This window comes from Belonocnema kinseyi, chromosome 8 (assembly GCF_010883055.1).
Source record: "Belonocnema kinseyi isolate 2016_QV_RU_SX_M_011 chromosome 8, B_treatae_v1, whole genome shotgun sequence".
NCBI classification, from domain to species: Eukaryota; Metazoa; Arthropoda; class Insecta; order Hymenoptera; family Cynipidae; genus Belonocnema; species Belonocnema kinseyi.
In genome coordinates, this window is record NC_046664.1 from 20,737,765 (window position 1) to 20,762,259 (window position 24,495).

The 24,495-nt window shown below is 26.1% G+C and overlaps 1 protein-coding gene across 3 annotated transcripts in view; it reads right to left on the reverse strand.

Annotated features, from left to right (window-relative positions):
• Positions 1-894: 894 nt before the first annotated feature.
• LOC117178032 (organic cation transporter 1-like) overlaps positions 895-24,495 on the reverse strand; it is a 168,205-nt gene continuing 144,604 nt past the window's right edge. For all 3 annotated transcript variants that reach the window (XM_033369232.1, XM_033369233.1, XM_033369231.1), the window contains 3 exons: positions 19,596-19,727; positions 12,443-12,797; positions 895-1,898 (listed from right to left, as the gene is read on the reverse strand). In XM_033369232.1, coding sequence (XP_033225123.1) covers positions 1,700-1,898; positions 12,443-12,797; positions 19,596-19,727 — 686 coding nt within the window. In that variant the 3' untranslated portion in view covers positions 895-1,699. The remainder of the gene's footprint in view (positions 1,899-12,442; positions 12,798-19,595; positions 19,728-24,495) is intronic.

The following is a 24,495-nucleotide window of genomic DNA, read 5'->3' on the forward strand; positions in this document are numbered from 1 at the left end:
TCATTGCAATTTTTTTCAGAAATCCATAAGAACATTTTTTCATTATCTTGAAACTTTAAGTATCCTTAAACAGCTTCAAAATTTTGTTTTAAAATCTTCAAGAATATACATTTTCGTTCAAATTTGGTTAGAAACTTTTCAGATGTTAAATTATCATTTTTTTAAATTTCTAAATATCTCTTAAATTTATTTGAATTTTTTATAAAACTCTAAATCAATCCTACAAAACAAAACAAAAATACCTTAAAAGTTTCTGATTTTTGTTTAAAATTTTGGAAATCTTTTCAACTCTCGATTGTTTTTTGAAATTCTTTCAAAAGTTCTGAATAGTGTTTTAAATGATTTTTCTTTTTCCTACAATTTTAATTAAAGCATGAAAATTTTTTTAAAATGCCTGAGACTCTTTCAGATTATACGTTTACAATTTTAGAAATCTGTTTAAATCTTTAAAAAATACTTTTAAGACTAGTGAGGGGGTTTATACAAAATAGTCCAATTTTTTACACGAAAATATGGAATATCAATAAAAATGTACATTTTCAATTCAAGAAAATAGTTTGATTTTTAACCAAATAGTTGAATATAAATGCAAACATAAATAAAATAGTAAAACTAACTAAATAACTAAAAATATTAAAAATTGCAACAAAATTAATTTTGAACTAAGAAAATTAATTTTCAACCAAGAAATATACTAAAATTTACAAATAAAGTTAAATACTTATCCAAGGAAAATGAATTTCTACGAAGCCAAATGAATTTTGAGATTAATCAGACCAATTAAAACCGAAATAGTTGAATTATTAATTAAAAGATTCAGTTTTACTTTTTAACATCAAAGTATAAATAAAAAAAAAGAAGTAGATCTATAAATGAACTTGAATTTACAACCTAAAGAGACTAAAAAATTTTCATTTGATCAAAGATTTTTTGTAATCTTCGAATTTGAGTGCAATTAATTCCATGGGAATTTTTTTTAGTGGGACCAAAAGGGACAACGGCTTAATTTTATTGTGGGGAATCCGGAAAATTAAAGTTACGTTTTCTGTTTACAATGATCAGTTAAAATTTCTCAGGTACGCCAGCCTTCTAAGATATAATCCCAGCGAAAATAAGCTAGCGAGAAGTAAAGCGATGGATGCAATGGTGGGGGTAACCGAAACAGGTCAAAATGCGAGTTGGGCATCGCCGAAGCGCCCTGAACCCTATTTACGCTCTCTTTTTGACCAAAACACTTCATGTGCCGACTTAGGACAACTCTACCGCAACTTTCACTGAAAAAAATAACGACATAATTCGTTACTTATTTACAAAAGTAACTTTATTACCAAAAAAACTAATTAGTTAAAAGAAACTAGTTATTCCTCACCACTGGAGAAAACTTTGCATTGACGACCAGAATGAATAATTGAATAAAATATAATGTACTCGAGCAAAACGCACGAGGAATTCGGACACGAGGCAGGATTTCCGAAGACATTGGACTTTTATAATAAATGTAATGGGGGGAAATAAATACAACGCGTGCCTATACTGAGAGTATAATACAGAAAAGAGGACTGACACAGTCAGAAGGACTCATGGGAATCAGTAAAGGACTTTTGGCATTTTTCACAGCTAGAAGCTCAAGGACTTCTATACCACTGTTGTGAGTTCTTAAATATGACTTGTTTGTTTTGAGTCTTTTTTTTATCAGTTCCTAGACATCTTCACTGTCGGCGTAACGAAAACTCGCCGTTTCGTCTTCGCTTAAGGACAGGAGACATCTTTCTATTTCTAGGGGCGCCGTTTCCGAAGGCGAGGAATCTGCAAGAATGTTTGACTTCGATCGACGTTCCGGACCTCCGTTCACAAAGTATTTCAGAGGGATCTCCGATTTTTCTTCTCTTGGGCATCTCCTGAAATTGAAAAATATTTTTCTACATGCTCTCAGATTTCACGTGGAAAATAGGGATCTGGGTGTCGATGAATCTATCATCCTATCATTATTAAATAAATTTTCAAGATACAAGTAATTATCGACTTGTTCTATTCTCTGTGGATTGGAATTTTAAAATCAAAAATTGTCTCATTAGGCCCAATGCACCTACAAAAAAGAATTTCGGAGCCTATGCTCTGCCCTCTGCTCACCACTCTCCACGCTTTATTCACCACTCTCCACGCTTTACTCACCACTCTCCACGATTCACTCACCACTCTCCAAGCTTTACTCACCACTCTCCAAACTTCACTCACCACTTTCTATGCTCCACTCTTCATTATCTACTCTCCACTCACTACGCTCTACTCAAAATTCTCCATTTACCGCTCTCCACTCACCACTTCCCAGTCTTCATAATTAAAACGTAAAAAATCGAAGTTACCAAAGCTTTTCAACTAAAAAACATACAATGAAATGCAGTTACACTGCAAAATTTAAAATTTTAATCCTTTATAAATTGTAGAGTCAATGAATTTAAAAATGTTCAAAATTGTACTATTTTAAGCAATTTTAAATTCTACTTCCAGCTTAGATTTAGTTAAAAATTGTACACTCCCTTTTCAAATCCACAATTCTAATTATTTTCGAAAAATTGCTTGTTCAAATCCAAAATTTTAATACTTTTCAAAAATTCTCTATTTCAACCGATTGTAAGAATTAGATTTGTTTTGTAAAATTCACTGTTTTAATTCGTAATTTACATTTATTTCAAAAATACCTCGTTTCAATACTGAATAATAATTTTGTTTGAAAAATTCAATTTTACATTGAGATTCGTTATTCTCCTGGATAAATGCCAATTTCAGCTCAGAATTGTTTAAAAATTGAAAATTCACTGTTTAAATCCAGAATTTTATTTCTTTCAGCAAATTCTTTATTTTTCTCAGAAAAAATTCTTTTGAAAAAATCCCTGCTCAAATCCAGAATTTTAATTCTTTTCGAATATTCTCAATTTCAACTAAGAATTAGAATTTTTTGTAAAATCCTCTGTTCCAATTCATAACTTAAGTTTTGTTCGAAAATAAATCTTTTCAACCAAGATTATAATTTTGTTTAAAAAATTCATTTTTCCATTCAGAATTGTTATTCTTCTGGATAAATTACAGCTTTCAATTGAAAGTTTTTAATTCCTTGTTCCAATCCGAATTTTTAATACTTTTCGAAAATAATCCATTTCAACTAAGAATAAGAACTTTTCTGCAAATTCTTTGTTCCAATTCATAATTTTAAGTTTATTCGAAAATATTTCGTTTCAAGTTAGAATTAAAACTCATTATTTTTAAAAATTCCCTACTGCAGATCGCAATTTATTTAAATTTAAACATTCCCATTTTCCAGACAATTTATCATTCTTGGAAAAATTTCATGTTCCACTTCAGAACTTTGTTCCTTTTCGAAAATTTTGCGAAAATTATTTTTATTCTGGATAAATTGCAGTTCTAACTATAAATTTCTAAGAAATTGGAAGTTCCCTGTTCCAGTTACAAGTTCAATTATTTTTATTATGAATAATTTTAAAATCCTTAAAATGCTTTGAAATTTTATTTTGAAATCTTGAAACATCTGCATGCTGTTTCACATGTTTTCAAATAATTTTTTTTTTAATTCTGCCCAATTAAATAAATTTTCTTAGAATTTTCCCCACTCATTTTTGAAAATGTTGTAAATCTTTGTAAATCTTCTTAGAATGTTATCTTAAAATTATTTTATTAAAATAAACAAAATCATTTTAAATTTTCCTAGATAATGTTTTTTATTCTTCTGAAGCCGGTCAAAATTCTGGTTATTTATACATTGAAATTCAACAAGTTGACTTACAAATGAAATTTAGTTAAATAGAACAATTAAAGTTGTAACGTTCAATGTTTAGTTTTTTGCTTAGTTTTTAATATTTAATTTGTAATTACTGATATTAAATGAACAATCAGATATTTCTAAATATTAAGTAACAGCTCTTTTTCTTAATCGAAAAATTTCAAATTGCATTGTTTACCAATGTAATAATTTAGAGTGAAATTATATTTGAAATTAATTAAAAGCCGTTTTTTATAAATATATTATTTTGAAGTTATTTTAAAATAAAAAATAGTTTATAAGGTTTCAATAGGATATCCACAATTTTAACTATAAAACTTTCGAATTAAAACAGTTTAATTTTTAATGTTAAGGTCTGGACAATATAAAATTGTGAACTGATTCCGAATCGTCTTGTACAATAAATTATTATTAATTTTTTAAATCTTAAAGTGCAATTCAAATTAAAAACAAAATCATTAATTAATGTATATTCACAGTCGATCAACGAAAAATGTTTTTTTATTATCAAAAATCTTCGATTTTAAACGCTTCTAATTTTTAATTGTTTAATTCTTTAAAACTGAATTTAAAAATTCTTAGATTGAAATGTACACTTAAAAATTAGAAGTCTAAAATGGAAAATTTTCAAAGTGAAAGGTTTTCAAATGACGTATTCTAAACTAAATGATATCATAATTGAAAAAAATCAGAATTGAACTAATTATTTTAAAAAAAGTTAAAATCGAAGTAGGAAGAATTTTCTTTCTAAAAATTTGTAAAATTTCCGGTCAAAAAATAAATTCACGGACGTTTCCCGGCTCTTCCCGGTCTCATAAAATTCCCGGTCATTACCCGAGTTTCCCGTTTCTCCGGTTTATCAACCACCCTGAATATATTTATTTGATTTCAAATATTTTAAAATATATTTAGAAGATTCTAAATTTAACTTAAGTTTGAATTTTTAGAAATTCTAAAAACTTTATTAAAAATGCAATGTATAACAGTGTATTGGCGGATCATTTTTGTTGAAAATTCATCTTTCTGACTTGAAACTTTTCTGTTTATGTCGAGAATTCAACGATTTGATTGAAAATATTGATTTTTTTTCTTAAAAATTAATTTTTTTAACTGAAAATTGAAGTATCCTATTTTTTATTAAAAAATCTTCCTTCTTCGTTAAAAATTAATTTTGTTGTACTCAAAATGTATCTATCCTATTTTTGGTTGACAATTTAGCATTTTTCGTTAAAAATTCATTTAGTTTGCTACAAAGTTAAACTATTTGGTTAAAAATTAAATATTCTCTTGAAAATTTAACAATTTGATTGAAAATATTCGTATTTTTGCTGTTGAAAATTAATTTTTTTCCAACCGAAAATGAAAGTATACTATTTTTAATTTAAAATCCATCATTTTCGTTTAAAAATTCATCTATTTGGTTAAAAATTAAACATTCTGGTGAGCATTCAACAATTTGATTAAAAATATTGGTATTTTGCTTTTAAAAATTAATTTTTTTAACTGGAAATATGAATATCCTATTCTTTAATTAAAATTTATCATTTTTGGTAGAAAATTCAACTATTTTGTTAGAAAGTTTAACTATTTGGTTTAAAATTAAATATTCTGTTAGGAAATCAACAATAATATTAAAAATATATGTACTTTTGTTGTTGAAAATTCATTTTTTCAACTAAAAATGTAAGTATCCTATCTTCAATTTGAAATTCATCCTTTCCGGTGAAAATTAATTTTTTATGAAATCAAAATTGATATCCTATTTTTTGTTAAAAATTATTCTTTTTGTTTGAAAATTAAACTATTCTGATTAAAAGTTTAACTATTTGGTTAAAAATGAGATTTTCTGTTGAGAATTTAACAACTTGATTGCAAATATATATTTTATTTTATATTTTTTTTAACTGAAAATTTAACTATCCTATTTTTGGTTGAAAATTATCTTTTAGGCTTGAAAATGGACCTATTTTTCCTGGTAATAATTTCAGTTATGTGGTCAAAAAATAAATGTTGTGTTCAGAATTCAACAATTTGACTGAAAAGATTTATTTACAAATTATTCTTTTTTAACTTAAAATTGAAATATTGTATTTTTGGTAAAGAAATTCATCCTGTTTGGTTGAAAATTCGTCTTTCTGGTTTGAAAATTCAACTATTTTGCTTCTCGCACAAACTTCAACTGTTTGCTCAAAAATGAAATTTCCTCATGAGAATTCAATAATTTGATTGAAGAAAGTATTGGTATTTTTGATGTTGAGATTTTTTTCAACTGAAAATGTAAGTATCCTATTTTTAACTTAAAATTGATCATTTTTGGTTGAAAATTCAACTATTTTAGTAGAAAGTTCAACTATTTGGTTAAAATGTAAGTATCTTATTTTTAATTTAAAATTCATCCTTTTTGGCCGTAAATTCAACTATTTTGGTCAAAACCTTAACTATTTGATTGAAAACTTTATATTATTTTGAGAATTCAACAACTTGATTGGAAAAATATATATTTTTCTTTCCATCTTTTTCATTTGAAAATAAAACTATTTTGTTTCTGGTAGAAAGTTTTAATATTGGCTCAAAAATAAAATTTCTGTTGAGAATTCAACAACTTGATTAAGATTATATTTCTTTTATTTTATTTTTTTTAACTGGAAAGTTAACCATCATATTTTTGGTTGAAAATTCGCCTTTATGGGTTGAAAATTAATCTATTCTGATCAAATATTCTACTATTTTGTTAAAAATTCAATTTTCTGTTGAGAATTCAACAATTTGATTGAAAATACTATTTTTTGTTGTTAAATTTTTTTTTATTGAAAATTTTACAATCTTATTTTTGGTTGTAAGTTAGCCTTTATGGCTTGAAAATACATCTATTTTGTTAAAATGTTGTACCATTTTGTTAATAATTCAATTTACTATTTAGAATTCGACAATTTGATCAATTATTTTATTCATTTTTTAAACTGAAAATTAAACTATCCTATTTTTCGTTGTAAATTCGTCATTCTGGCTTGAAAATCGAACTATTTTGGTAAAATGTTCAACTACTGGTCAAACCTTAAATTTTCTGTTAAAAATTTCAAAACAAATTTTGAAAGTATTTTTATTTTTTTGTTGTTGGAAATTACTTTGTTTAACTAAAAAATTTAACCATCCTATTTTCGGTTGAAAATTTGCCTTTATGGACTAAAAATTAATCTATTCTGGTAAAATATTCTACTATTTTGTTAAAAATTAAATTTCCTGTTGAGAATTCAAGAATTTGATTAGAAATTCCACTTTATTTTGGTTGAATTTTTTTTAACTGAAAATTTTACAATCCTATTTTTGGTTGTAAGTTTACCTTTATGCCTTGAAAATTCATCTATTCTGTTAAAATGTGGAACTATTTTGTTAAAAATTCAATTTCCTATTTAAAATTCAACAATTCGATTGAATTTTTTTTACTCATTTTTTAACTGAAAATTTAACTATCCTATTTTTTGTTGTATATTCGCCATTCTAAGTTAAAAATCGAACTATTTTGGTAAAATGTTCAACTATTGGTCTAACATTAAATTGTCTGTTCAAATTTTCCAAATTTATTTTGAAAGTATTGTTTTTTTGTTGTTGTTGGAAATCAATTTTTTCAATTAAAAAATTTAACTATCCTGTTTTTGGTTGAAAATTCATCCTTTATAGTTAAAAATGCAACTATTTTGTTAAAAAGTTTAACTATTTGGTTAAAAATTAAATTTTTTGTTGAAAATGAAACAATTTGATTGAAACCATTTTTTTTTTATAATTTTTTTAACTATAAATTTAACTATCCTATTTTTGGTTAAAAATTCGCCTTTCTGGCTTGAAAATTGGACTATTTTGGTAAAATGTTCAACTATTTGGTTAAAAGTTCAATTTTATGTTCAGAATTCCACAATTTGATTAAATTTTTTTTTCATTTTTTTTTTAATCTGAAAATTTAACAGTCCTATTTTTGGTTAAAATTCGGCCTTTCTAGCTTGAAAATTCAACTAGTTTTTTTCTCGTAAAAATTTCAACTATTTGGTCAAGATTAAATTTTCTGTTGAGAATTCAACAATTTGAATACAAATTTTGTTGTTTTTTTTGTTGAAAATTAAATTTTTTATTCCAAAATTGAACTCTTCAGTTTTTTATTGAAAATTTATCCTTTCTTGTTGAAAATTCAACTATTTGGTCAAAAATTAAATTGTTTGTTGAGAATTCAACAATTTTATTGAACGCATAGTTTTTTGTTGTTGGAAATTAACTTTTTCGTTTGAAAATTCAACTATTTTTATAACAAGTTTAGGTTTTGTTAAGAATACAATAATTTAATTGGAATTTTTTTAAATAAAGTTTTTTTAACTAAAAATTCAACTCTTCTATATATTCAAAAAAATTTCAAGATAAATGTCATATAATATAGTCTTAATATTTTATTACTAAGTGAAAAAAGACAGAAAGGTAAAAGTTTCCGAAAAAACCGAAACTATCAGACATTGCTATAGATGAAGATAGTCATAAACAATAATAATAATATGTTTAAGCAATTATTTTTGCTAAATTTAATTCATTATTTATACACGCCTAATGAAAAATAGATACACAGTTGCAAATTTCAGAAAAAACTGCAACGTTCTACCAATTAAGCAAAGAGAATATTATTAACAATGATAATAAATTGTTTAAACAATTATTATTGTTAATTTGAATTCATTGACACCTTACTTTAATTCAAAATTGGACAAAAAGCTAGAAATTCCAGAAAAAACCGCATCTTTCTAGCATTATTCAAATGTTATTTTATTAATAATAATAATAAATTTTTTAAACAATTAATCTTCATGACTCCAATTAATTAAATAACTTATCCCAATGGAAAATTTGACTAAAAGTGAATTTTTTTAAACTGCAACTTTGTAGCATTTTTAAAAGGTTTAAACTGAAATATTTTAAAGTATTTTTTTTTCAAATTCCTTGGCATTTTTAGGATCTTTAAAAATTTCAAAAGATTTCAAAGTATTTTATACATATTAAGTAATTTTAAAATATTACAAAGAATTTTTCAATGGATTTCAGTAATTTAATGAGATTTTGAATTTTTAAAATTCTTTCAATAGTTTAACGGAATTTCGAAGACTTTGAATTATTTTATGGTACTTTAAGAGATACCAATTTATGTTCAAGAGATTAATACTATAATCAAAAATTGATTCATAATTTTTAAAAATTAGTTGAAATCTCTGTTATTCGATCGAAAAAAATATAAATTTTTCATATTATTTATATCATATTATTTATATGATTTATATCATGGATATCATTTCCGGGTTTTTTCCGGTTTACAAAAATTTTTGACGGTCATTGAAATTTAAAATATCGAACTTCATTATAAACATATTTCCATTTAGAGCAATAAACAACAAACAAGAAATTAAAGCATTTAAAGTGGAACTCTTAAATTTTAAACTTTTCAAATTGAAGTTTAAAAATGTTCAATTCAAAAATTGTGTATTCCAATGGTAAATAATAATTTACAACTTTAAAATGGACGGTATTAACTCTTTTCAATTCAACAATTTTAAATGAAATGCAGATAAACTGCAAAATTGAGAACTTTTTTCAATTAAAGAGTTCAAAGATTCAGATTGAGTTCCAAAAATGTAAATTCATGTTTAATATTTTCTGCACGCTAAATTAAAGAATCCAGCAATGAATTTTAAAATTTTTGAAAATTATATTATTTGAAGTAATTTTAAGCTAGACACATTAAAAATTACATCCATGAGAAGCTTTACAATTTTATTTCAAAATCTAGAAGCTTTTATACATTTATTAAAATTTAAAATTATTTTTGAAATTTTTTGGGAACTTTTAAATATATTTTAAAGTGAATTAAATTTTCCCTAAAATTTTTAGAAAATCCTGAAAATTAAAGAAAAATCAATAAAATTTGAATTTATAAATAACAACAGAACACTTATTATTTGTAGAAAAAATTTGAGTAATTTCAAGAGATATTTAGAGGTTTTGAAAAGATTTAAATTGAGTTTAGAATTTTGAATGATTTTAAATAATTTAAACGCAGTGTACGTACCGACAAAATTCGGCTATTGTTATCGAAATTTCGGTGCAAATACTCACAGCCAAATTTAAAACAAAATGTAGATTTTTGCAGATTTCAAACAAAAATTTTGATTCTTTGAAAGACTTATGAAAGACATCAAAAGAATAAAAACATTTTCTTAAGCTTCGTAGGAAAATTGAAAATGATTTTTCATTTTGAAAAATTATTGTGACAAAAAAATTAAAAAGATATTAAGAGATTTTCCACATGATTAACAAAGAACCTCAAAGATTTTCAAGATTTTTTATTTAATTTACAGGATTTTCACAAAATTTTAGGAAAAATGCGATTAATTTGAAAATATATTTAGAAGTGCTGAAAGAAATGTTAACACACTTCGTTCAAATTATTTAAAATCATTTCAAGTTTTTAATTAATTTTAAATCAAAAATGAACTATTTCACTTACAAATTACCTATTTTTTAAATATAAGTATTGAAATTGTAACGTTAAAAGTTCAAAAGTTTTCCGAAATTCCAGAAATTCAAAGCTTTTTATGTAAAGCAGTTCAGTTTAAATTATATTCTTTTTATAAATTGATTTTTTAAATTAAATGGGTTAAAAATTGAATAATTTCCATTTCAACAATATTTTTAATTTAATAAAAGCCTTTAATTATGGTTATATTATTATGCAGTTGTTTTTAAATTAAAAATAGTTTTAAATTTTTCAACTGCACGTTTACATATTTTAACGGCTGAAAAAATTAATAAAAATAATATATTGATAAATTTATTTATTTAATTTAAAAAATGATATAAAGAAAGACCTAAACCTTTGAATTAAAAATATTTTATTGATGAATTATTAAAGTTTATGGCAACTTGCTGTAAGTTATCCAAAATTCAATTTATAAATATCTATAAATTTCCGGAAATTTATGCAATTTTTCGGTCATTTATCATAATTTTACAGATGAAGAAGGTAAATTACCTAAGACTATCCAAAGTTCAATTTAAAAGATTTTCAAATATTTACGGAAACTTATGCAATTTTTGGTAATTTATGGTAATATTAGAGTTAATTTATCATAAATAAACATAAATAGCCCAAAATTCAATTAAAAAATGCCTATAAATTTCCGGAAATGAATAGAAATTATCGGTTATTTATGGTATTTTTACAGGTAAATATGGTAAATTATCATAAACTATCTAAATTTAACTGTAAACAATTAATAAATTTCCGGAAATTTATGAAATTTGCTGGTAATTTATAGTAATGTTACAATTAATTTGTCATAACTTACCATAAACTATCCAAAATTTCATTCGCAACATTATTATAGGTAAATTTCCGGAAATTTATGAAATTTTTGGTTATTTATGGTAATATTACAGGTTATTTATCCTACCTCACCATAAATTACTAAAAATTAAATTTGAAAATGTGTATAAGTTTCCGGAAATTTATGAAATTTTTTTATCATTTATGGTAATTAAAAGGTAAATATGGTAAATTACCATAAACTACCTAAACTTCAATTTAAAAGATTTTCAAATATTTACGGAAATTTATGAAATATGTTGGTAATTCATGGTAATATTACAGGTAATTTATCGTCACCTACCATGAATTGCCCACAATTCAATTAAAAAATGTCTATAAATTTTGGGAAATTGATGTAAAATTTCAGTAATTTATGATAATTTTACAGGCAAATATGGGAAATTACCATAAAATACCCAAAATTCACTTTTAAAGATTTTAGTAAATTTCCGGGAGTTTTTGGTAATTTATGATTATAATGCAGGTTACTTATCGCAACTCAACACAAATTACCAAAAATTAAATTTAAAATTGTTTATAAATTTCCAGAAATTTATGAAAATTTTTGGTCATTTATGATAATTTTACAGGTAAATATGGTAAATTACCATAAACTACCTAAAATTTAATTTGAAACATTTTCATATATTTATGGAAAATTATTAAATCTGTTGATAATTTATAGTAATATTATAGATAACTTATCGTTACTTATCATAAATTGCCCAAAATTCAATTAAAAAATGTCTCTAAATTTCCGGGAATTTATGAAAATTTTTGGTAATTTATGGTAATTTTACAAGTGAGTATAGTAAATTATCATAAAGTACCCAAAATTCAACTTTAAACATTTTTATAAATTTCCAGAAATTTGTTGGTAATTTATGAAAATATTACAGATAATTTATCGTAACTTACCAGAAATTACCCAAAATTAATTTTAAAAACGCCTATAAATTTCCGGAAATTTATGTACATTTTCGGTAATTTGATAAATTATATATAGTAACTTTCCATAAATTACCGCAAAATTCTGTTACTTTGCAAACCAAAATTTGCTTACAGTTTTTACGGTGAGTGGGCTGATCATCGTAAAATGCGAGCTCATAGATGTATAGTTTTTATTATTGACACCTGACGTCAATTTTCACTCGCTAGGGAGTAAAAAGTGGAGCTTTATCCTCGCTTTAGAGTAATTGAAAAAGGCTAAAAAGCATGCACGTCTCATAAAAAAATGTTTTTTGGTAACTTACGCAGATATCGGTGGGCAGGACCAGAGTTTGAAATCAGCGCCGAAGAGCTCGCCTTCCTCGACAGTCTGTGGCAAGTGTATATTTAAAGTTTCTGGCAGGAAGATTGAAGTGACAGCTCCTGCCACACTTAAGGACCCCATAATTATCAATGGCAGTACCCTCGAGTAAACTGCGAGGTGCACGATGTAGGGAAAAGTCAGGAGACCTATCCCAGCTATGAAAGAGGCAATTCCCATCGCCTGCGACCTGAGAACTGTCGGTAGCAGTTCTCCCACGAAGACGTAGAAGACTGCGAAGGAAGCTGCTATTCCAAACTTCCCAATCATCGCCAAACATACTGTTATCCAGACAGCATCTACCATCATAGACATTCAATCTATTAAATTATTATTTATCTGAAATAGGCAGAAAAAGCGCACTTTATCTGCCTGCGGAGCGGCAGTAAAACGGCACTTTATCTGCCTAAGGAGCGGCAGTAAAACAGCACTTTATCTGCCTAAGGAGCGGCAGTAAAACAGCACTTTATCTGCCTACGGAGCGGCAGTAAAAGAGCACTTTATTGTACAGCGATGAGCGGCACGTAAAGTGTCGAGCAAAATGTTGGACTTCGAACATCACCCGACGCGCGTGCGACCAGCAAATGTGGTTGCAATACAGATCTGTAACTATTCTAGAACACAAAAGAACATGTTCTAGAACAAGTCAGGAACATGCGAGGAACTATGCTATCTCCCATACGCTAAAACAATTCTGTAGCAGTTCGAGAACGCTGTGACAACCGATCTATAACATTTCTAGAACAATTCTACAACTTTGGTATGCTGTGTTGTAAAAAATCTACGACAATTTTATAAAAATGATATAACTATTCTATAAAAGTTCTAGAACTGTTATTCATTAAATATGGAACAGTGTTGTATACCCTTCAAAGAAATAGAATATCCCGGGATATTCGATTTGATCCCATTTATGTCCCGGGTTACTCCAGGAATAACCCGCCGGAATATCCTGCGAGGCGGAAACTTTGATATCCCCATGAATATATTTTGATCCGAGATAGCGGGTACGCAGTCCCGACGAAACAAAAATTATACGTCCGAGATATCCAGATTAGGGATTTTCGCAAGGGTCAGCTCGACCGTAGTGTTACCGAACTAATCTTTGTTCCTAATTCGTTCTAGATGACACTTGTAACAGTGTTCTAGAACTTCGATATAACACTGTTACGGCCCAGTTCTAGAACAAACTTAAAACAAATATTATAGAATGTCTGTGATCAGTTTGTTCTAGAACAATTACATAGCAATTGCTACAGATCAGTGCTGTCACAAAGTTCTAGAACAGTTCTGTCACAATTTCCCCACCTTATTCTAGAATAATGTTACCTTTTTGTTCTAGAAATATTCAGTCACAATTTTCTCACAGTGTTCTAGAATACTGTTACCTTTTTGTTCTAGAAATGTTCAATCACAATTTTCTCATAGTGTTCTAGAACACGGTTACCTTTTTGTTTTTAGAACAGTTCTGTCACCATCTTGTAACAACTGTTTTAGAACACAGTTGCTTTTTTGATCTGGAACAGTTACACAACGTGTTTACTGGTCGTGTGCGGTACAATAAGGCGCCGTTTCGGCTCGTTTAAGGCCAATTCGGCTCGGATGTTAAATTCTACATCCTCGTATAAAGTGCAACTTTACGGCCTAGGTACATAATCTAATATTTTACATTCTCATTCATAAGAGTGTATTTTAATCCTCCAAATTTTTGATCTCTGATTTTTATAGGATCTTTACGTTTTGGCACTGACACGGTGAGCTTCGATTACGTTTAATTGAAAGGTTCAATTACTAAATACCTGTCAATTGAGTTTTATAAAGGAAGATTTTCTGAAATTATATCTATCAAAATTAAAATATTTCATTGAGTCATTTTTTAAAAAGCCATTTTTTCGTTTTTCATTAACTATAATTTTTATTGATTTTTATCTTTGTAAAATATCTAATTTTTTTTACAAAAAAAAGGCAAATGTTTAACTAACAAATATCAATCTTAAAAATATAAAAGTGATATTTTCTGTTAAAAAATTAATTTTGAACCAAAAAAAAGTATTTTCCAATAAACAGTTAAATTTGCAACCAGGTATAAGCCTTCAATAAACAAAATTTGACCCACTTAGTCAAATTTTCTATTAAAAGAGTTTATTTTTCCCAAAAAAATTAAACTTTCAACCAAATAGACGAGGATTCAACTTGAAAAATAAATAATTAACAAAAAAGTGATTTCTTAACAAAGTCATTCAACCAAATCTTTCAAAAAAATTGGTTGCAAACTCAAGCAGAGAAGAATGAGTTTTAACCAAAAAGTTGCATTTTCATTAAAAAACCTGAAATTTCCTTTAAAACAGATAAAGCTTGAAGATAAATTTATTTTTTTAAATAGTTGAATTTTCGGTTAAAAAAGATTCCATTCGAGTTGTCACCGTCATAATATGAAATTTTAAACAAGAAATAATTTTCCACGAAAACATTAAATTTTCAATCCAAAAAGACGAATTTTCAACCAAAGAAGACGAATTTTTAACCAAAAAAGATGACTTTTTAACAAAACTGTTGAATTATCTACCAAATAGTTGCATTTTTCCCAAAAAAAGATGCAATTTCTCTTAAAACAGCAAAATTTTTTATTAAAAAAAGTTGAGTTTTCATCCAAAAGAAATTTCCAGTTGACTCTACAAGATGAAAAATTGAATGTTTTTTTAACAAAAAATAAGTTTCTGCGAAAAAAATTGAATTTTCAATCTAAAAACACGAATTTTGTCAACCTAAAAGCATGAATTTTTAACAAAATAGTTGCATTTTTATCCAAAAAGATGACATTTTTCTTCAAACGGATGGATTATTAATTAAATAAAAACAAAACCAAATTTTGAAAAAAATTTTAATTTTCATCCAAAAAATATTTCAGTTCTTTTTTCAACACCCAAATATTATATTTAAACACTAGAAATTTCAACCAAAAGTTGTGACTTATTAACAAAATTGTAGAATTTTTAACCAAAAAGCTCCACTTTTATTCAAGAAAGATGAAGTTTTCCTAAAACAGATGAATTAAACAAAAAAACCTTTTAAAAAATAGTTAAATTTTCATCCAAAGAAGATTCCAGTTCATCTTATAACAACAAAATAATAAGACATTTTTTAACACTTTTTAAATTGTTATCTAAAAATATTTCATTTTTAAAGTTTTTAACGTTTCCTATTTTAAAAATTTTAATCCTAGTTTATTCAAATTCGTGATTCTTCAATTAAAAAATAAGATTGTTTAATTATAAATGCTTTGAATTACAAATAATACAATTTCAACTTCTTTCCGGCTGAACCTGTGGACCGATTTGGATGTTTTTTTTAAACTGATAAAATTTCAAATAAAGTTTTCGAGCTTGATTTTTAATTTTTTTACAAATAAATAAATGTGAAGAAAAAAATGACCATTTGTTTCTATTTGACGTCCCCGGTGCTCGTCAATAATAGAAAAATTATTGTAATCGCCGACGTTTTATAGATTGACATTATATAAAGATATTCCATCATGATACAATTAAGAAAAACAATTTGTTATAAACAAATTATTTATTGAAAATGTGTTTTCTACCATTTTCAATCATTTAACGTTTTTTAAGTTACATTGCAAGCAATTAGAATGGAAACAATATTTGAATCAAAAAGATTTCTCTTAAGACCATTCTTATTAATATTATAAACAAATTTTATAAACAAATGCACTATTCAGGCATTTTTCGTCAGAAGAATTCGTTTTCTTCAATGTCAATTTTTTTAAATTAGGAACCTTATGATAATTTCAGAAAAATCCATAACTTGTTGATAAATTTTATAATTTTTTAAACAAATTTAATTTAAAAATTCATTATTTGGGCATTTGTCAACGGAAAAACTCGTTTTTTCATTGTCAGTTCTTTTAACTGGAAGCTTAATGATCATTCAAGTAACATTCACAATTATTTGATTAATCGTATTTTTTTGTTAAAGAAATTTAATTTAAAAATACATTATTTGGGCATTTGTCGACGTAAAAACTCGTTTTTCTTTCTAAGAGAGTCCTTTTAATTTCAAAAAACTTATGAGTGTCCCGACTTTTCATATATCATAGAATTTATTTATAACAAAAAATAATTGAATTTTTGAATCATTCCTTTTATTCAAAACCTCCTGTGTTGGCCAACTGTAAGTACTGAATGAAAAAAAAACTTCTTTCCGAAATTAAAAGGACTGAATTTGAAAAAACCGAGGTTTTACATGGCAAAATGCCCGAATAATGCATTTTTAAATTAAATTTGTTTAACAAAAACATAAAATTAATCAACTAATTGTGAATATTACTGAAATTATCGTAATGTTCTTAATTAAAAGGACTGAAATCGAACAAATGAGTTTTTTCGGTCGATAAATGCCCAAATAATGCATTTTTTATTAAATGTGTTTAAAAAATTATTAAATTTATGAACTGATTAGGAATGTTGCTGAAATTAACATGAAATTCTCAATTTAATGGACTGACCACGAAAAAAAAACAAATTTTTGGTCAACAGATGCCCGAATACTTCATTTGTTTAAAAAATAAATAAATATGTCAAGTAATGATGGGTGTTGCTAAAATTATCATAAAGCTCCCCATTAAAAAGACTATCATTGAAAAAAATGAATTTTTCCGTCGATAAGTGCTCTAATAATGCATTTGTTTATTAAATTTGTTTGATAAAATCATAAAATTTATTACCAAATTATGAATTTTCTGAAATTATCATGAGTTTCCTAATTTTAAAAAACTGACATAGAAAAAAATGTGTTTTTCCGCCGACAAGTGCCCAAATAATGGATTTGTTTATTGTATTTGTTAAAAAAATTATAAAACTTTTGAAGTAATCAGGAATTTTGCTGAAATTAACATGAAGTTCTCAATTATAAGGACTCACATCGAAAAAACGAATTTTTCTTCCATAGATGCCCGAATAATGCATTTATTTATTAAATTTGTTTTTAAAAAAATAAAATTTATCAACTAGTGATGGATGTTGCGGAAATTATCATAAAGTTCCCAATTAAAAAGACTGGAATTTAAAAAAAAAACTAATTTTTCCGTCGATCGATTAATCAATTGATATATTAATTCATTCATGGATCTATTTATTGATTAATTGATTTATTCACATATAGATTAAGTTATTACTGGATTCCTTTAATAATTAATCTAATTATTAATTGGTTAATTAATTTGTAGATTGATTTACTAACTTATTTATTGTTTGTTTGATAGACATTGATTATTTGATTTAATTGACCACAACATTGTTTTGGGAGTCTCCTGAGATTCTAATACGTATACTTTATGTTTTTGGGATCGCTGAACACGAATCCATTCGCACAATTCAGCCAGCACGTCAAGATTTGCAGTAAAAATCAAAAAATGGCAACAAAAAAACTGGAATTTCTGCATAAATTTCGTCACCAAACCTACAAACCCCAAATTATAAAGGCTGAAACCCACATATTTAGAAGCTCCAAACCCACAAACCCCAAACCCACAAACCACAAACCCACAAACCCCAAACCCACAAACCCCAAACCAACAAGCTCCAAACCCACAAAACCCAAATCCACAAACGTACAAAACCCAAACGCACAAACCCCAAACCTGCAAACCCCAAACTAAGAAGCCCCAAACCCACAAACCCCAAACTAAGAAGCCCCCAAATCCACAAACCCCAAACCAACAAGCTCCAAACCCACAAAACCCAAATGCACAAGCTCCATATCCACGAACGTACAAAACTCAAACGCACAACCCCAAACGCACAAACCCCAAATCTACAAACCCCAAACTAAGAAGCCCCAAACCCAAAAACCCCAAACCAACAAGTTCCAAACCCACAAAACCCAAATGCACAAGTTCCATATCCACAAACGCACAAAATCCAAACGTACAAACCCCAAACCTACCATTTCCAAATTATACCAATTTCTCAATTGATATTATAATATGTCAGGTATTTGGGTTTGTGGAATTGAAACTGGTGGGTTTGAGGTTTGTGGATTTGGGTTCTGGAGTTTGACGTTCGTGCGTTTGTTGACGAATAAAATCTAAATCTTCGACTTTGGTAAAGTTCTTATTGTACTGTTCAAAGTCCCCTCGTCTCCCACGAGGGGGTTTGTGGGTTTGGGCTTTGTAAATGTTTGGATATGGAGCTTGTGGATTTGGGCTTTGTTAGTTTGGGGTTCGTGGGTATCGGGTTTTTTGGTTTTGAGTTTGTAAGTTTGTGGATATGGAGCTTGTGGGTTTGGTGTTTATAAGTTTGGAGTTTGTGGGTCTGGGGTTTGTTAGTTTTGGCTTTGTACGTTTGTGGATATGGAACTTGTGGGTTTGATGTTTGTAAGTTTGGAGTTTGTGGGTTTGAGGTTTGTGGGTTTGGGGTTTGTTGGTTTTGGGTTTGTACGTTTGTGGATATGCAGCTTGTGGGTTTGGTGTTTGTAAATTTGGGGTTTGTGGGTTTGGGGTTTGTTGGTTTTGGGTTTGTACGTTTGTGGATATGGAGCTTGTGGGTTTGGTGCTTGTTGATTTGGGGTTTGGGGTTTGTGGGTTTGGGGCTTGTTAGTTTGTGGGTTTGCGGCTTGTTTATTTGGGGTTTGTAGATTTGGGGACGAAATTTATGCAGAAAATCCAGGTTTTAAACCATTTTTTTTTTAGTTTTACTGCAAATCCTGACGTGCTGGCACAAATCTGCGAATGGATTTGTGTTCAGCGATCCCAAAAACATAAAGTATACCTATTAGAATCCCAGTAGACTCCCAAAACTATTTTGTGGTCCTGTGTTATTGATTGATTAGTCTATGCATTGGTTTATTGATCTATTGCTTCATGGATATATTTATTGATTTATTGAGCTACTGGTTGATAGATTCTATTGATTGATTGATTATAATAATAATTTGTGAAATAATTGTTTGATATACTAATTTTATTTATTTTTTCATTGATTAACTGATTGATTTATTAAATGTTTAATTTTTCTAAATTTCACAGCTTAATTTACAATAAATAAAATACTAAACTGAAATAATAAATAAGAAACGTACTGTACCTTCGGGGACAAACATGCAAGAAACACATGCTACTCCTCCTAAAAGCATAGTTAAGCAGAGAACCCATCGTCTGCCTAATCTATCCATGGCATACCAAGTAATCACGTAGGATGGTATCTCCACTATTCCACCTAAAAAATAAAAATTAAATATTGAAAAAGTCTGATAATCCAAAAATTTTCTCGAAAATTCTGAAATTATACAATTATAAAAGGATGGGAATATTATCCACACACTAACTCACTATACGAACAGTTTCAGAACGAAACGTCTTTTGTTTAAAAATTTTTAATCAGGGGCTGGATCACTGTTTTAAGCAATGAGTAAATCCTTGAAATTCCATGGCCGAAGAACTCAAAATGTTTCGAATTGAATCAAAAAAATTTATGGTTTCTTATAGCTGCTTCACAAACATTGGTTTTCAAATGCTTTGAATCCTTTTCAATTCTTTAGAATTCGCTTTTGATTATAATAAGTTAACCTTCAATTCTTTAGAATTCGGTTCAATTTATCTTAAATTTACCTTAAATTCTTTTAATTTGCTTAAATTTATGAAATTCTTTTTATTTGTATGTATTATGGTAAATTTATATGCATTTTTTTAATTCACTTCAAATATCTTAAATTTAAAAGAATTTAAACAAAGATATTCGGAAATTCTTAAAATTTTTCAAAAACCTTTGAATTCTTTTGAATTCTTAAAAAAAAATTTTTATCCACGTTGCATTTTTTCAGTCTCTTAACATTCAATTTGAATTATTTTGAGTTTACACTAAATTCTACTGGATTCACATTTAATGTATTTGAATTCTTTAAAATTAAACTCGAATTCTTTTGCGTTTACTCTAAATTCTTCTGACTTAACATTTATTTCTTTTGAATTCTTTGAAATCTTTGAATTCATCATGCATTATTTTAAATACGGTAAATTCTTTTAATAAATCCAAATTATTTAAAAATTTTTCTCTTTAAATCTTTTCTGTTACTTGAATACTTTTCAATTCTTTTAATTCTTTTAAATTCTTTTGAACCCTTTCGAATTCTTTTTTATTATTTTAAATTCTATTGAGTTCTTTTGAATTTATCTCAAATTTACTTTGAATAGTCTTAAATTTACCTTTAATTATTTTAATTTGTTTAAATTTTGGAAATACTTTGAATTTCTATGAATTATGGTGAATTCCTATGCGTTTTTTGAACTCACTTGAAATATCTTAAATTTAAAAGAATTAAAGAATGATATTCGGAAATTCTTGAAAATTTGGGTAATTCTTTTGAATTTACATCGAATTCTTTTGTGTTCGTTAGCATTCATTTTGAATTCTTTATAATTCACCTAAAATGTTTTAAAGTCACTCTAACTTATTTTGAATTTATTGTTAGTTTTCTTTAAATCACCTTCAATTCTTTTAAATTCTTTTGAATTATTTCAATTTATCATAAATATCTTCAATACTTCTGAATTCTTTGAAGTATTTTTAATTCTTTAAAAACGTTTGAATTCTTTACATTTTTTCCATTCACGTTGCATTTTTTCAGTCTCTTCACATTCAATTTGGATTGTTTTGAATTTCCACTAAATTCTATTGAATTCACATATAATATATCTGAATGCTTTAAAATTAAACTTGAATTATTTTGCGTTTACCCTAAATTCTTTTTGCTCCACATTTATTTCTTTTGAATTCTTTGAAATCTTTAAATTCATCATGACTTATTTTACATACTTTAAATTCTTTGAATACCTTCGAATTCTTTTCAATTTTTTTCTCTTAAAATTTTTTCTATTACTTTAATACTTTTCGATTCTTTTAGTTCTTTTGAATTATTTTGAATTCTTTGAAATCTGTAAATTCAATATGAATTATTTTAAATAATTTAAATTCTTTGAATACTTTAGAATTTTTTTGAATTATTTTCTCTTCAAATCTTTTCTGTTACTTGAATACCTTTTAACTCTTTTAACTATTTTGAATTATTTTAAATTCCTTTAAATTCAAGTTGCATTTTTTCAAGTGATTAAAAATTCAATTTAAATTATTTTGATTTTAACCTAAATTCTATTGAATTCACATTGAACTGTTGAAATCATTTTTAAAAAACTGAATCCTTTAAATTATTTGGAATTCTCATTAATTCAAAAAAGTTTAAGAATAGTTTAGGATTTAGATACAAGTTTTTTGTTTTTAAATTCTTAAGCATAAAATTAAAGTTTCAACAAAATATGATATTCTTGTCTGTCCTAGCGATCCCATTTTATTAGATAAACGAAAGAAAAAACCAACGTAGACTAAAATATTGAATTCTATAAAATAGCTCAAAATATTTAAATTTTTGGAATACATTTTATTTCTTTTAAATTCTTTTCAATTCACTGTAAATTCTTTTAAGTCCCTTAGAATTTATTTTTAATTATTTTAAGTTTTCAATAAAATCTTTGAAATCTCTGAATTTATCTTATATTCTTTAAATTCTTTGAATCAAAAGAATATAAGACTCGTAAATTAATTTTTAAGCAGAATTTAGTATTTTGTAAATACTTCAGGAATTTTGAATTTTATTGAGTTCTTTGAATTATTTTTTATACTTCTGAACTCGTTGATTTCACCTAAACTTCTGTTTGATTCTCTAGTATCCACCTACAATTCATGGAATTTTTTACAGTTCTGCTTAATTATGTTGAACTTTCCTTAAATTATGATAAAAACCCGTTAAATTACTTTTAATTCTTTTAATTTTTTTTAAATTCTTCTGGATTTTTTCTTGAATTCTTTATAATTTTATGAATATGTTTAATTCCTTCTTACCTTTTTCTTTCTCTTAAATTGACCTTGAAATCTTCTGAATTATTTTGAATCCTCTTGAATTTCACTTGAATTATTTCAAATTCTTTGAACTCTTTTTAATTCTTTAAATTAGGTTGAAGTCTCTTCAACTCTTTAAGAGTTCCCTTTATTTTTTTTAATCCTCTAAAATTCAATTTGAATTCTGTAGTTTTGTTATATACTTTGAATTTGTTTCAGTTATTTTGCATTATGCTGAATTCCCCTTTTACTAGTTTAAATTGCCTTAAATTATTTTGAATTCTCTTGAATTCACCGTGAGCTCTTTGAATTAGTTTTATTTCTCTGGAATTCTTTTGAATTTTTATATTTCTCTTTAATCCTTTAAATTCAAAAAGAATTGAAAAATGTTATACATTTAAATCTACACCTTTTTCTGCATTTTTTAATCATATAATTCATTGAATTCGTTTGAGTTATCTTGAACTTTGTTGAATTCATCCTGAATTAATCTTAAATTCTTTTTATTTTTTTTTAATTTACATTCAATTCTTTGAATTTATTTAAATTCTTTAAATTCTTTGAATTCATTTCAATTTTCGTGAATTCTTGTGAACTATTTTGAATTCTATTGAAATCTTTTAAATTCAAAAATTAATAAAGTATGACTTGGAAGTTTTCATTAAATTTTTGAGCATAAAATTAAATTTTAAACTAAATCTAATATTCTTGTTGGTCCTACTGTTTGTATTTTTTTCAGAGAAATAAGAAAAAACCTACTACTAATTATTTTAAATTCTTCTGAATTTGCCTTGATTGCTTGAAAATTCTGTTTCATTCTTTACAAATCACTGTAAATTATTTTGAATTCACCCTGGATTCTCTCGAATCCTCATTGAATTCTCCCAATAATTTTTTATTCTTTGAATTCTTTTTAATCGCATTGAATTTTTTTAATTGTTTAGAATTCACTCTAAATTATTTTCAGTTTACCCTGCATTCGCCTGAATTCACATATAGTCCTTTTGAATTCTTTTAATTCGTTGAATTCGGTTGAATTCATCTTAAACTCTTTTTAATTCTCTTAAATCTACCCCGAACTTGTTAAATTGCTTGAATAATATTAAATTACTTCAAATTATTTTGATTACTGTTTAAACGTTTTGAATTCAAAAAGAATTAAAGAATGTTATAGATTTAAGTGTACACGTTTATTGACTTTTTTTTAAATTTTAATAATTCCTTAAATTTATTAAATCTCTTAAATTGAAAAAGAATTACAGAAGGGCTTGGAAGTTTTTATTACATTTTTGAAAAAACGTACTACTAATTCTTTTGAATTATTCTGAATTTTCCTTGATTGCTTGAAAATGCTTTTAAATTCTTTGGAAATTACAGTGAATTATTTTTAATTCATCCTGTATTCTCTCGAGTCCACAGTGACTTCTTCGAATACTTTTTAAATCTTTTAATTATTTTTTATTCACATTGACTTCTTTTGAATTATTTAAAATTCACACTAAATTATTTTTCGCTTATTAGGCGTTTGCTTGAATCCACATGTAGTCATTTGGAATCCTCATTAATTCACCTTGAACTTTTTTAATTCTGTGAATACCTTTTTATTCTTTTGCATTTTTTTAAATCGAAAGAACTTAAAAAATAGTTTGTAATTACTCCCATAATTCATAAAAATTTAAGGAATTTTTAATTCTTTTAAATTCTTTGACTTATCTTTCATTCTTTTTAACTCTTTTGAATTCATATTGATTTCTTTCAAATTCTCTTAAATCCACCTCGGATTTTTTTAATTCGTTAAATTCTTGGAGTTTGTTTGACTTCTCTTGAATTATTTTGAATTTCCTATGAATTTTTTTAAATTCTCTTGAATTCTCTGAACTTCTTTAGAATTTTCTTGTATTCTCTTAAATGCTGCGAATTTGTTAAATTCTTTATTACTTTTTCTCTTTTGAGTTCACCTTCATTTCTTTAAAATTTACCTTTAAATTTTCTAAATTCTTTTAAATTCTCTCGAATTCAACTTGAATAATTTTTTATTATTTTAATTCAGCAAATTCTTTTGATTTTTTTTAAATTTCTTTCAAATTGTAAAATA